Source organism: Diachasmimorpha longicaudata, chromosome 6 (genome assembly GCF_034640455.1).
Source record: "Diachasmimorpha longicaudata isolate KC_UGA_2023 chromosome 6, iyDiaLong2, whole genome shotgun sequence".
Lineage (NCBI taxonomy): Eukaryota > Metazoa > Arthropoda > Insecta > Hymenoptera > Braconidae > Diachasmimorpha > Diachasmimorpha longicaudata.
Window position 1 is genome coordinate 4761771 of NC_087230.1, and position 15092 is coordinate 4776862.

General features: G+C 37.3%; 1 protein-coding gene and 1 long non-coding RNA gene across 2 annotated transcripts; one reads left to right on the forward strand and one right to left on the reverse strand.

Annotated features, from left to right (window-relative positions):
* Positions 1-193: 193 nt before the first annotated feature.
* LOC135163630 (aquaporin AQPAe.a-like) lies at positions 194-7469 on the forward strand. Its single transcript, XM_064123225.1, has 5 exons — positions 194-399; positions 5139-5329; positions 5588-5731; positions 6177-6632; positions 6785-7469. Exons 1-5 carry the CDS (start codon positions 375-377, stop codon positions 6791-6793), a joined length of 825 nt encoding a protein of 274 aa, XP_063979295.1. The 5' UTR covers positions 194-374; the 3' UTR covers positions 6794-7469.
* Positions 5249-13964, reverse strand: LOC135163634 (uncharacterized). Its single transcript, XR_010299160.1, has 4 exons — positions 13646-13964; positions 13114-13426; positions 12236-13006; positions 5249-5386 (listed from the first exon to the last, which is right to left on the reverse strand). It is a non-coding gene; the product is annotated as an uncharacterized LOC135163634 (long non-coding RNA).
* Between the last annotated feature and the right edge of the window lie 1128 nt (positions 13965-15092).

Genomic DNA, 15092 nt, shown 5'->3' on the forward strand with positions numbered 1-15092 from the left:
GTCAAAATGCTTATGGAAATAGCCTCACTGAAACTCCTTTGCCCATGACATTTTTTTTTTCATCTTTTAGTACCAGACATATTCTGACCAGAGTCGAGCGAGTACGCTTGACCTCTAGCAGATAACGACTGTTCAATGGTGATGGTCTTTTTGAGGAAATGGAGGGGGCATTAATCGTAAAATCGAGGGAACTGTGCGTGCACTCGTGATAAAACTCTCAAGGCTTGTTGCTGCTGTTTCGGTTAAAGTGATATTTGACGTGTACACAAGCTCCCGCGACTATCTCGCACTTTCAAAATCACTCGCGGTCAGGGGAGTACAGTGGCAGGAATTATTTAAGTTACCGGGTGATTGACCAGTATTCCTCATCAGTAATGTCTGACGGGGGAGCAAAGAAGAGTGAGTGAACTTTTTATTATGGAATTTAGTGACAAACAAGGTTGGAATTTTCGTCATCAAAATTACTTTTCGAAGTGAAATTTAATTAAGTTTGGTGCAGTTTGCCTCTTCGTGCATTATTTCATTGATTTGATTGAATTACCGCGCGAAATAATTGGTAACATTGATTGGATAATGTAAATTTTATCCATGCGTCTAATCAACTAAATTATTTCCGAAATTAAACTTTATAATGCAGAAGTTGTTTCCGCCGAAATGTCGTATTTATTTCGATAACTTCCCGCTGAAGGATTTTCATTAAACTACAAGAATATTGTCTTCCTCATCAGTTTGTTCCCAATACAATGCAAACACCAATCGAATGATTATTAGTGTACGTGTATTGTTGCGTATGATCTGCATAAAAAATCCTATATACTAACTTTCACTTAGTTTCTAATAGAGTGCCATATGATTTGCATCATTCGTCACATTCTCGCATATTTTAGGCTCCAAAAACTATCAGTCTGCAGTCGTTAGGTAAAATCACTATTTGAATTCATGAATTTTCCTCCACAGGCTTCGTATAGTTAACAAAAGTTCGATGAATTTTTACAAAAGCTCTTTTGTGCTGACCTCATTGATTATGCATTCGATGGCTCTGACCTTCCCTTTAGCACGAAATCTCCCGTTGGACTACTCACTGGGACCCTTCGACCTCTCGTCTTATTTTATTCCCCGGCACTGTTTCGTGTCGTATATATTGGCAAAAATTTACACACACGAAGCGAAATTCTCAAATGCAGAATATTGTCAGCATTCATGAAATCCAAGCTGTTTTTATTATTCCCGTATAATAAAAATAAATGATATGATAAGAATAATAAATAAAAGAAAAATCATATTTTGAGTTTGTGGGGAAATATCTAGTGAAAACAAATGTGCAATGCAATATATTTTTTACCGAAGGATAGATTTCATAAAATGATCTTCTAATTATACACCTATAATGGTTAATGTTCTTTCTAATTACGTGGTTGAATATTTAATTGATGATATACAAAATAATCCACACGGAGAAAAAATATTATTTTTGCCGAATATCCATTGACTTCCGAAAAGTATTTATTTTTTCAAAATTATATTTCTTTGGTCTAATTGCTCCCACTGGGGATCGACTTAAGTTTAAATTGTGATAATCATATTACTCTAGAGGATGAGTATTTTGTACGTGACCTTGAATCAACTCCATTCCAGCCGTTTATTCCGTAACTATCAACTCCGTTGATAATTATTTCGTTTTTCTGAAGTTTCCTGATTTTCTTGAGGGAAGAATTTCGATGAATTATTTAATGCTCATAATTATAGCAGGAGTTCACTCAACGCTATAATTAACATAATTATGTTCTAAAACAATATAGGTGACGCAATTCAAACCTGATCAGCATTATCAGGGAATTGCTCAATTTTAGACATGAAGGATTGCAAAAATAAATACTTCTCTGAAGTAAATGGATATCCAGCAAAAATATTTTCTTTTCTCAGTGCAGTTCATAAAAACAGGATTTTTCTCAATTTGAAATGGACGATTAAACTGAGGTCTGGGTAAAATATTATCTATTCAATTCAATCAAAGGACTCGTTTGGAGTTAATGAATTGGTCGTTTTGTCTGATTAAATGACTGCAATAGTGTATTTTATTTATAATTTCTGTAAGTGAAGAGTCTTGGTAACGACTGAACTTCCTCTAGCTGCAGTAACATTGCGACATATTGACAATTAGTTATTACAACCTTGCGGTATCCTCGCAAAATTGGAAGCGCACTAGAATCATTAACCAATTTGTTCGTCTAATGACTCGAATTGATAGCCTTCGCGCACTGTCTCTGCTAATGGACAGATCGCACCGACGATATGTATTCGTTCCACGAGGCTTTTTTAATGATAGTCTAATCTTATACTCAGCATTATTGCTAATCTCCTTTCATGCTTAATATCAATTTAGTTCGGTTTGCTGTGTCTGAATTGTGTTGACCGCTCATTGAAGTTTTCAATTCATATTTCTAGTAGGTAAATTCATTGAGTCAAGTCCATTTGCGTTCAAAATCGATTTTCAGGATAAAATATTATGTTATATCAGAAATAAATGAATTTAGCAAAATGAAGAATTTAAATAGTGCTTGTCCACCGAGAGAAAAATTCTTGAAAAATTACCTGCCTGTTACGTATCCGTATCTGCCGACCAAAACAATATTCGGTAAAAATTACGGAACAGGAGAACCACTCCCAGGAAAAAGTCCAGGACATTCAAGACGAAGTATGAAACGTTCAGTGAAAAAATACGTAACTGTTCCGTACTTTTTACTGAATATTATTTTGACTGACAAATTACGAAACAGGTACGTAATTTTTCAGGAATTTTTCTCTCCGTGTCCTGTTGGCTTTATCGTGGTCCTCCTCGATTGAGTTTCCAGGCATTGAAGTCTTCTGCAATTGCTACAGGCAACTACTGATTTTTTTCTCTTTTTCATTGATTCTATAATTTTTTAAAAGGAATTCATTGGCAAAATTCAAGCTGGGAAAATTTATTGACATAACGTAGCTCGATCGATACATCAAATGTACATTTATGGAATAAACAAACTGCTCAGCAATAAGTTGCAACATATTTCTATTGCAATATATCATGCATGAATTTGCTATATTGGATTAAAGTTTTCGGGTCGAAGGTGATGACTATCACTCCTTATCAATGCACTCATTGATGAACTCATCAACAAAGAAGAAAAAAGAATAATTGTTCGATTACGCCACTAGTGATAAAAAGATTAGTTATGAAACAACCTATTGATTTAAATTTTCGCTCTTCACTTAATTTAATTGATGACTAATTTTACAGTTGCTAACATAGATCAACTTTAAAAATGAAAAGTGAATTTCTAATTATCTCAGCACCAGGATGCAACAACATTCCATTTAAACAACAAAATAATCTTCAACTTCACATTCTTAATAATATTTGCGGTTATCGTATATGTGAGAATAAATTAAAATTATCGAAGATTTATCAAATCCACTCAGAACTGCTGAAACAGTTCAATTGCAAACATTCGCTATAATAAGAACTCAATTAAATGGTATGCATTTGGGTTATTGCACATTATTTTTCTCATGAATGGGGTGATAAACTATCCAAATATGACAACAAATACCCAAAACGATCCGTTCATGTGAGATAATTTAAATCCAATTATTATAAATTACCTTATCAACAGAATTAATTTAATTACTTCAAACTTCCTCTAATCACTATCAAATTACGGAAATTTTACATAATACAATATAAAATAAACTGTGATATTTATTATTCAAAAGGGGTGTCCAGAAGAACTTATCATTTCTCACTAGAGTTTATTTTTCGTCTCAATACTCGTAACGATTTATAACCAACTCAGACGCGGTAGAAATAGATTTAATTTCATTCAATTTAGTACCGAGAGCAATAATTACTCACTTGGCAGCTCCAAACCAGCCAGTGCGAAGGCTGGAAATCCAGGTTGCAATAAATTACGAAATATCTACCGAAAAATTGATGACGACTGGGAGGAATATTATCGCCGCATTTTCCTCATCATTTGTTCTTATCTGTGTACTCTGACGTTATAGAAGACAACAATGTAGTTTCCTTTGGAAAACATAATTCTTCTCGGGATATGTGTGTCACTTTGATTTGTGGCATAGTAAAAGAGTTTCTTCAAAACGCAACGTGAATAGAAGACAACAGCTACTCAAGTCAGCGCACATGTCAATAGAGCACATTGAGTTCAAGCCTATCCTGAGTCGACATTTCTGCCCCTAATTAGGCCTCAATACTCTTGTTTAGTCATCGTTCAGAACTCAGAATCGATTTGGAACTGAAATACGAGGTTTGAATGAGTCCTTAACCAGTTTGAACCTCGATTTTAGTCTTCGTGAACTCCTGAAAAATATTCCGGGTCCTCCATGGCCTCCTAAACGTTTTGGTCTTCATTTTTGACCTCTGGCCCTTCTGTAACTTTAATTAAATTTAATTAAATTGATAATCTACAATAAACGTAAATGATAGTAAAATTGTAGTGTAAATAACAAAACGGAATAAATAAATAAGTCAATTATTCAATAGAGGTTTATTTAAACGACATGTACATGTTTTTCTTTCTGCTTGAACTATGTCAAGTAGTGCACTTTTCATTGTTTCATCTTGCCCCGTCGATCTATTTTGACAGACTCTTCCCTACAGTGGTCGTGATTTGTGATGCTAAATTGGGGACTATCCGAATAATAAAGTTTGAGACCTACGAGGGTTCAATAAGAGCCAACCGATGGCGTCGCTTAAATCTCTTGAATGATAGAAGTGAAATTATTATTTCCAGGTCTATGCGAGGTCCCAAAACTAATGCATTCTTTCGATGCCCAGATCTCACAATAGCCTCATTGCCCTCTCGTTGGAACTCAGTTTGAGACCCAATCGAAGACAAATATGTCGACTCGAGATGTTATCAAACAACATGTCTACATTGTTTTTCCAAGGGAGTTCAGTCAGTGATAAGGTGGTAAAACAGTCATATTGACTTAAACAACTTGATTGGTTGAAAAATTCATGCGATAAAATGACGCTGAGGAAGAGCACGAAGTACCACGTACATCTGTTACAGGAACTCCGACTTCAACTATTCAAACAAATGTCTCTCCGAGTTTGACTTATAATTTGTTTTGTCCAGGATGGCAGAGACTGATGCAGGGAGATGGCGATATGTGGAATATTCTTCTATGTGGAACAGCAGAAATCATGGGCTCTGCCCTTCTCATATTGCTCGCATGTGGTGGAGTTATTGGAACCACACGAGCCGGAGTACCTGGTCTCCTACAAATGACACTCAACGTTGGACTCACTGTCATGCTCATCATCCAGGTGAATGCATTCATAAATCACAGCTCGACGAGTTTCACACTTCATAGGTTTGCGAATCTATAAAATTGATTTCATCAGCTTCATGTTGAAAATTTTTGATGAACATTTAATTGTTAATGATGGAGTGGGTGGGTGGTGGATGATTGGGACATCTGTATGAATACTCTATCTCTTATATATTGGTCTCGTTTCCATTGGTTTGTAGGAAGCTTTTTGTTGCATAATGATGTGAGTAAAAATGTTGGCTGTCATTTCCAGATATTCGGCCACATCAGTGGTGCACATATCAACCCAACAATTACCCTTGCATCTCTGATACTGGGAAATATAGGCCGGACTCAAGCTGCGGTTCATATTGTTGCACAATATATTGGGACCATATTGGGCTACGGTTTACTGAGGGTAAATAAAGATACACGATATATGTTATTATAGATGAATAAAAAAACAGAACTTGATTGCACGTAACATCGATTAAATTAGAAAAATAAATCTGAAGAATGAAATTGTGGCCTATAACAGCCTGACCTCTCTAGTTCCTTACACGAGTCCCCCGACACTACCACGATTGGATGGGAGTTTCGGGGGAGTCCCAATCCCCAATTCCCACCCCAAATTTGACTCAAGATCCTCGGGGCCGTCACACTCTGCCTCCAATAACAGTTTCTGAACCACTATGACACCCCCTGTGGTCTATGGAGTTTGACAGGCACATCTTGGTCTTCCTTCAACTCTTTTTGTTCATCACACAGAACTTTCGTTAGGCGCCGTTTTCATTTCTATTAATTTTTCCAAAATTTTCGGAGTAAACCCCTACACAGAGCTTTTAAATTTCAAATGTTCTCAGCTGGCAACGCCGTCAGGAATGATGCGGGCCACGCCGCAAGAAAAGGAAGAATTATTTTGCACAACCATCCTCGCCGATAAGGTGTCACCAGCTCAAGGTGTGTTCATGGAGTTCCTGGCGACATTCATTCTTGTGCTGGTAGCTGGAGCAGTCTGGGACCAGCGAAACCACAACAATCGAGACTCGGTGCCCTTGAAGTTTGGTCTTACTGTCACGTGCTTGGCCATTGTTTTTGGGCCCTACACTGGCTGCAGCATGAATCCAGCTAGGTCTTTTGCACCTGCAATTTGGAATGGTGTGTGGCAGGAGCAGTGGATCTATTGGTTGGGACCTTATGCTGGATCTCTTGCTGGAGGTTTCCTCTATAAATGTGTTTTTAATGCTAGAGAAGTAAAAAAGTGCGACATCCCAGAGGCCATTGCACTGAATCATATTGATACAGACAAATCACAAGAGGTGCGTATTGATTGATCAGTTTCATCTAAATCACATGATACCGAGTTAAAAAACTCATTTTCTGAAGTTAAGAAAATCTTCTATATAAACAATGTCAAGAAATATTTCCAACTTCTTCTGCATGTGATCGTGGAAAATTTAATATTTTCCAGAATGTCTGATCGGGGAAAGCAGCTCACCAAATACTGTGGGTACCAAACAATTTACTGTCCCATCGCAGAAATCTAGATGTAGGCATGTGCACGACACGGATATTCTGAATACTCGTTGTATTATCGTGAGGTGTGGTTGTGCATCCAGTGATAGGGGTGAGCAACCCTTTCTGCATAAACCCCAGGGAGAGTTTACCAAACTGTACTCTACTTTCAAAGACATATAAACGTTTGTATGTGTCGTAACGCGTTTGTGTGTGCCATGACTTATATGAGGGTGTCTCACTGTCGAGTTGAAATGAAAAGGTAAAATGGTTTTAACTGGGACTTCCATTATCCACCATTGGAAACGAGAAACGCACCCTATTTTTTGAATGAAACAAGTGAAGACGAGTTCATAGGATAATGGATGCAAATGTTTTTGTGCATTGTGTACCTGGTTTTTAGTGAAGGAAACACTTGAAGATGAGAGAACATGTAGTTAAACATAGATCCATGTTATTTTAGTTTTGTTTGAGTGGCCAATATTTTCTAGGGGGATAGATTAAATATAAATTAGTGATAGATTTTGCAATGTCAATTTTTCAATTGTAGGGGTAATTTTGATCATTTTTTCATATGACACAGAATTTCATTGGTGTATATACAACTGGGGATTGTAAATAAATAATCGTTGACCCAAGAATATGATTTTTTTTTATTGATAACTCTATCGAGATCTGTGAGATTCTCAAAAATGATAAATATTCAGTTTTTGAAAGCTAGAAACAATTGTAAATGGTTGCAAAGAGCTTTTGTAGAAAATATCGCTACATTTAACACAATATTTACTAGTAGTCTCTGTTTCGGGTCAAAATAAAAATATGCTCTTCACTCCAGGGACCGAATCCTAGTTCTAATATCCTTCAGATGAGTTGATACTTTCGAATGATCTCAATTTATTAAAATTGAATAGGATGATTTTCAGATTGATTGCCATAAAAGTATCGAAGGATGAAATATTTGCCAATTTATTCGTTCCCATGAGTTCAAGAACTCTTCGTTCACTAATCGTTATACATATATATATTCTCTTTATCGCCTGCGCATGTCGATTGTGCACACGGATGTTATGATAACATTTACACTTGACAATCGATGCCTTCTGTTCGTGATGATTCTTGTTCTTATTCTCTTACGTATTCGCTTCTAACCGAATTGATTTTAGAAAATTGGCTTTTGTTCCTTAATAAAATTATTTAAATTGATATTTTATTAATCCCAGATTTCTATGCAAGCGAACTTTTCAACACATTTTTAAAATTGTTAAGCCCATTTTTATGATGAAATAACGAACATTCAATTCCTTAATTTTCACTTCTGTGCTAGTGAAACATTCTCGTATGAATTCCACAGTGAAATCAGTGAAGGGTAGCAAGACCTCCCCATTAAGACGTTGAGATGTTGCGTTCCCTGGAAGACAATCCGCCTCCTCATTTCCGTTTATACCCGGGGGGGATAGAACTCATGTGAATTTAATTGCTTCAAATTCATGCAGAGTTTCTCCTTGACATTGCGTAAGTATTTAGTAGTTTTAGTATTTAGTATTTAGTCTGATAGTCATTATAGATGTCAATAGGTATTGACGAGCAGATAGTAAGTTAATTACAATTATAAATTGCAAATCAACGTGAGTGTCAACTCTTTTCGTGGTGTCATTAAGTCAATTGAGTCTAAAACAAATATGATGGGTACTTTTTCGTTCAATACATAACCAGGTAATATACTAGGGTTTCTCCCTGGGGTTTGACCAGAAAAATGACTCAAAAAAGGACATACGACACTTGCGGTGGTCTCTACAGATCCGGAAACTGTTATTGTTTCTAGTTTTGTTCCAAACACTCCCTTCATTTTATTTTCTCCTATCTCTCTCAACGAACTTCGATTAGTGAGTACGTGAAAACCTACGAACACTGTGAATTTCATGATATTCGAAAAGTTGGTTTATTTGTGGTCGAATTTCCCCTCATCCCTTGTTATTCACCATCTCTTTCACTTTAGTATTTTCTTCCTCAACGACGACGAATGAAATAAAATTTCTTTTCGGGAGGAAAGAAAAATTGCTGCCCGGGAGTTTTATTGTCGGGTCACATTGAAAAACTTTGAAATCGGTTTTTCACTCAAGTGTACGTGTAAGAGAACAGTAGATGGAGAGAAGGAGGAAGTTAACTGGAATGAAAGTGCGTAGAAGGCGCCGGAGGGCGAGGGAGTCCTGTGTAAAATCTACTTGAGTTTCCGGACCTTGAGATTAACTTCAGAAAATGCCTTGGACATTATAATATTATTATATATATTTTTCGACAGGAAGACCGAGAAAACTTTCAGAATTAATGGGCAGAGAAGTTCTGTAATGGCGAAGTATTCTGTGTGGATTGCAAGGAAAAATTGTGTGAAATGCTTTTGATGGTCGGAAATTATATGACTCAGAGAAATTGGGATAAGATCGTGTTTGGATGAGTGATAACCTCCATCATCCTTACCCTGAGCGGTAAAAATACCTAAATTTAAAGCAACTAAATTCCTCAAAGCCGAAGAGTAATATTTGAGATCGATCCATAAACAAGTGAGAGGGTTTAGGCTCTTGGTGAATTAGTGTTCCTCACAAATGCGAGGAAGTCTAATGAGCCTTCCGGGCATTTTGCACTCTGCCATTGGCAGCCGGTTACTCCATATGTGCCAGTATGTTGACCCCCCATGCACACTCGTATAGCCCTGCTATTCCATCCCTATCAGCAAATATATCCTTGATGCAAGTGGTCCTAAAGACGTACCACCGGATGTCGTCCGGCCCACCGCATCTAGTGCTTAAGTAGTGCGGATCCTCTACTGTGAGTCCGCCTTTCGGGCATGCGAAATTGTTCACCCTGCCCCTTTTCGCCAGATAAGAGGTCAAGGCCAGTGGCCAGTGGCCAGGAATGAGTCCCACTAGCGAGCGGAGGCCTCTTTGCCCAGCCCCATCAACTCGTCAGTCAGCTTTTTCATAGGGTACCCCACAATAACAACTGCTAGCAACAAAATATACTCCACCATGAGATCATTAAATTTTTACTTCAGAGTATTCCATATTTCGTTTCTGTGATCCAGTGATTACCACAAAAAATGCAGCAGGAGAATACATCAAAATTGTGCTACAATTTCTGCACACTGGCAAAACACTCGATAACATAATTCTACAGAAATCGAGAAGTCAAAGGAGAGAACGGAAATTACGTTGAATCTGCTGGAGTTTAAAACCGTTGCAATAACGTTTGTTGTATCATCTACAAAGTGCTCGCATTCAGATAAAAGAGATTGAGCAGAGGGACGCGCTTAGTAGGGGTTGGGTGGATGGATATCAGTATAGATATCACCTAGCAACGAAACCTGATAGTTAACAAGTAATCGATAAATGTATGTATGTTGGCCTTGTCTGAGTAACACAGGTATATCAATACTTGTACACGCGCCATCGCACCTCCTTCAATCGCTTTTCACTCTTCCCCTCCACCCCCAGTATCCCCTTTTCCATTCGCGTAACACCCCTTGTACTTTGTCGTTTCACCACAGTTGACCCTCTGTACGCGCAAATACATATTTTGAGACCACCTTGTTTGGGGTACATAATACGAAATGTAATCTACGTTTTCATTAATTCACGTGCATTTGCAATGCAACCACCCCTTCGCCTCTTACGGCAAATGAATTCATGAATATATCAATGGAGGGATAAAGGACAAGTGCTTTTGTCCTTTAGCTTCGTGCTTGAATTAAACTGTGAAATGGTGGTAACAATTAGATTGTTATTGTTACGTTGCTGGGAGAATAGCTCGAACGAGTGTTGGGTCTAAATTTTCTGATCGGCGGCGACGAGAGCTCGAGAGGGGAGGAAATTTTAGGGGAAGGGCGAGCTTTAATGGGGCAATAATAGCTACATGAGAACGACCATACTACGCCCATACCCCTATCAATTTTGTGGTTTTTTTAATCATAATGAATTGATATGGCACAAAGAACTTCGTAATTCAAAAACAAAAAGTGATTCAGAATCGTTGAGTTCAATATTTGGTACAATTTTTTTTACTTTAAATTATATGGAATTTATAATTCTTGTTATTGAAGTCCTTTGAAATTACGTTTTATGGGGATGTAAACTGGTGATAGGTCGTTCAATACAATACAAGAAGAAGAGTACGATAAAGTGTCCATATGGTGCCTTGAGTAACTCAGACGAAATGCAAAGGGATACGAACAACTAGATAAAACCGAGTGGAATGTGTGTTTGTGGGTAGGTGAAGGCAATGGGGTGCGGGAAGTGAGAAGGGACCAGGATGGAAAATCAAGAGCTGGCACGCTAAGGTGTTTTATCTCTGTAATACGCCTTGCGTCGATGCCAAATCTTCACGAGACAGGAAATCTCGCGTGTTTTAAACAGTTCCTCTATAGTATTCAGTATCACATACTCCCACCAGAACTATCATAAATTGTATTATTTTAACAATGATTATAAATTGCTTTAGTCATGGCTCAGGGGAGGATTAATAATATGTGGAGTAGACTTTGAATCCTGAGGTCCTCGTGGAGATATAAAAAATAAAAAAGGAAAGCAGAGGTTGCGATCCCTTTCTTGTTTGTAAATTCTGATTTATGAAGGGCTGTGACTAATTTTTTCCTGACATGAGAACTTCTCTGACACGTTCACAGACATCTCTATTTCTGCTATTATGACTCTATGCGACAAAACATTAACGTTGGAATTCAGGAATCAGTCTTTTCCACAAATATTAAAGAATTCATTACTTTTAACGGTTGATTTAAAAAAAAAAATTTATTCAAGACCGAACAATTTTATTAATGAAGTCTTAATAAATTCGCTCTGATGTTCTCTTGATCGACCTTCAAGAGACAACAATTGTGTTATTCATTCACTCGGTCCAACATTAGTTCAACGTTGGTCCAACATTGGTTTAACGTCCGTTCAATGTTGATTTGAGGTTCGTTGAAGGTTCGTCAAGAACCATTCGAAATCGATAATTTAATAGCAAAAATAATTGTAAAATATGGAATCAAAAGCAATATTCAACGTGTCTTTTCGATTCCTTTTTTCTCCACGTGAATCGATATCAAGGCATTGAAATCGAGACTGGATACACAGAAGGAGTATGAGTATACATTGCTGGGGGCATACCATAAGTAATTAATGTAATACATAATGTGAGCATTATATTCTCTGGCAGCTCAGTGTGCAACTAACGGTTTACAGAGGATAATCGATGTCGACAGGGAAGCCCGTTCGGGAATGTGAGTCTTGCGGCATGGGTTTTAGAAAAACCAGGGCGAGGGGATTGGATGTAGGTAGAAATGACAGATGCTATATGCGGAGAGATTGCAAACAAAAAGCTTTTCATGGATTTACCCTCGGGAACGTGTACTTACCCTCGTTTGTCGGTGGTACGAGTGGTATTCGTTGGACTCGTACTCTCATTTACCCTCTTCCTCTACACACAGTCCGCCCTTATCAATCCAATTTTCCATATATCCACGCTGGTACCGAGAATCAAACGGTTTCTGTGATTGAATATCGTGATGGTCTATAGGACTGATTGCACGGCAAACAATAAATACTGCAGTATTAATTATTATTTTGTTTGAAGATATTTCAGTTTTGATATCGGTTGAAATAAAAAATAAAATAGGAGTTGAAGGGCTTTTTCTGGTCCAATTTTACTGCAGTAAAAGTGCGTCATTTCAGTTCAGGTTTAATGTAATTTATTGGAAGAACAATCGAAGTACGGAGACTTGTATGGACTTTTTCCTGAAAGTTCACTAGAAAGTGCGTAACTGTTCCGTAATTTTTACCGAATATTATTTCAACTGCCAGATTACGGAACAGGCGTAATTTTTCACGAATTTTTCTCTCCGTGTAAGTAGATTTATATATTTTAGACTGAGCATAATCCTTGTTCCATGTTATTTTGGCAGCTACGATCTAAGAAAAACACTTGTAATTTTTTCAAATAATCAAATGTAAACGTCATAGAAAATACCCTTTTACGAAGAGAAAAAAAATGATGCCAACTCTCGCGAAATTCAGCAAAAAAATACGGGATATCGTGAGATTTATTTCTCATTGAAAAGGAAGATGTTAACGCTCACTCTATAGATTATGAGGTATTATGGCGTTTTGCACGTCCCTGCCGAATACAGCTATAAAAATACATGATATTATATTACTGAAAACTCCAGAAACCAATAATCCCATCTCGCCAGATTCTGTTCTCCGATTTCGTTATTTTCTCTATTACTTCACTCACCGATGTCTTCTATATATTCTCCACTTCACCATGAAATTATATTAAAAGCGCCGCCCGTAGTGCACCAACGCTGGTCTGATTGCGAAAGTTTCTAAGTGAATTAACCGCGGGCAATGATCCTTCCCGGCCCGAAAATGTAGAGAGAACAGGACGCCTCTCAATTAGATAGGGTTTACTCCTCGAGGATCAACTCGAGGGTGGAAGGGGGTTGAATGGAGGCCGCGTAACTGGCACCGACATCCAGGGGGGTGACCATCAAAATCTGCCTCCATCTTTCGAAGTATGGAAAATGTACTTTTACCGGTTCCTGATCCTAGAATGCGACAGGGCACCGGATAGTCTAATCCCATTGTCAATAGCCTCATGAGGCTATGCTTTCTACTACCCTTAGAGAATAATATAATTTTGTCAATTAAGTATTTAAATATTTAAGTGTTTAAGTGCATTTCGGGCATTTGTTTGTGAAATAAATGTGCTTGACAAAATTATATTTTTCTCTGAGTGTATACATATAGGGCGAGAAAGAACTGACTTCCTGTGATTTACCGGATCATCAAGTTGAGACGGCGCTTGGCCTCTCAGGGTTCTAGTTCAGGAGTTCGGTCTGATCAGTGAATGGAGTTTCCACTGGTCAGCAACTCCATTTATATCCTCCGCGTGACCCTCCAACTTTCCTCCCACTCTGCGAATTTCTCTGCCCGATAACTTCTCTACCTACTTTACCGCTTCAATTGATTTTCCCTGCGATATTACCGACCGCCACTTTTATCTGGAGTTGGTAAAATTAATTTTTGATTGATTATTTTTATTTCTTGTTTTATTCTTTTAATACCATGGAAGTGGTGGCTACATCACGCCTACCAATCGATTTCTCCACCTTGAAATCAATTTAGAAACATTTGTAATGTTCTTTAGGAATTTTGGGAATTTTTTATCATTTTTTGTAAAAGGCGTTTTTTCAACTTTTTAGTCAGTTTAAAAATAACGTAATGATGACGAAAACCTGGAGTGTTTTTATGAGGTGGGTTAATAAAGTTCTATACTGGCCTCGTAAAAATTCAAACTCTCGGGCAACATTTCCGATGACGAAGGACAACGTCGGCAATATTCGGCGCTCATCGTTAACCAATCACAATGAGTTATTTCACGAAGCCACATAGGATTAATTTCAAAATTCATTACAAAATTTACGGTATTGATAGGAATTTTTATGTGTTAGTCAAAGACATTTTAGTATTCTAGCATATTGCCCCTCAATTCTAGTGCCCGGCACAGTAATTTTTCACAGACTTTTCTCTCCGTGTACTCATTCATTAGTTATCCAACAATTTTAATATCGAATAAAGTTTTTTAGAATTTCCTGAAAATTTCGTGGTCAGAAAAAGTTACGCTCATCCCGGATATAAAGATCCTTTTAAAAAGTTCTCTGACATAATTGACCTCATAAATAGTCACTAAAAGTAGTCATAATTGTGAAAATTTTCATTCTATATTAAAAATAATCTTTAATATCCATTACTATTGATATCAACTCTTCAATATTATCACAAACAATGAGTCGCCTAGTCCTCGACTGTCTAATCTAATTGTCCATTCCACCTCGACCAATCACACCCGTCATTCCATTTTCCCTGATAGAATTTTCTCCTCTCCGCATCCATTATAATCGCGACAAAAAATTTTTTGTTTAAAATCTAAAAAGAAAAAAATCTATTCCATTTAAAAGAGGAGAACAAAGGATGAAGATTAATCAAGTGAGCAAAAGAATAGCGGAATAATCATATAGATACAGATAATAATGGGCGTTTCCCTTTGTCAGTACCAACAGGAGGATAATCCCTTTGATAACGCATATCGGATTAAAATAGGGAGAGCAGACGGGCTGAAAGAGCGAGGATTTCTCTACTGAGCTTCACTGATAAACTATAGACCACTCTCACCATCTAATATTTCTTTTCCAAAGTTTTTTCAGCGTCTGT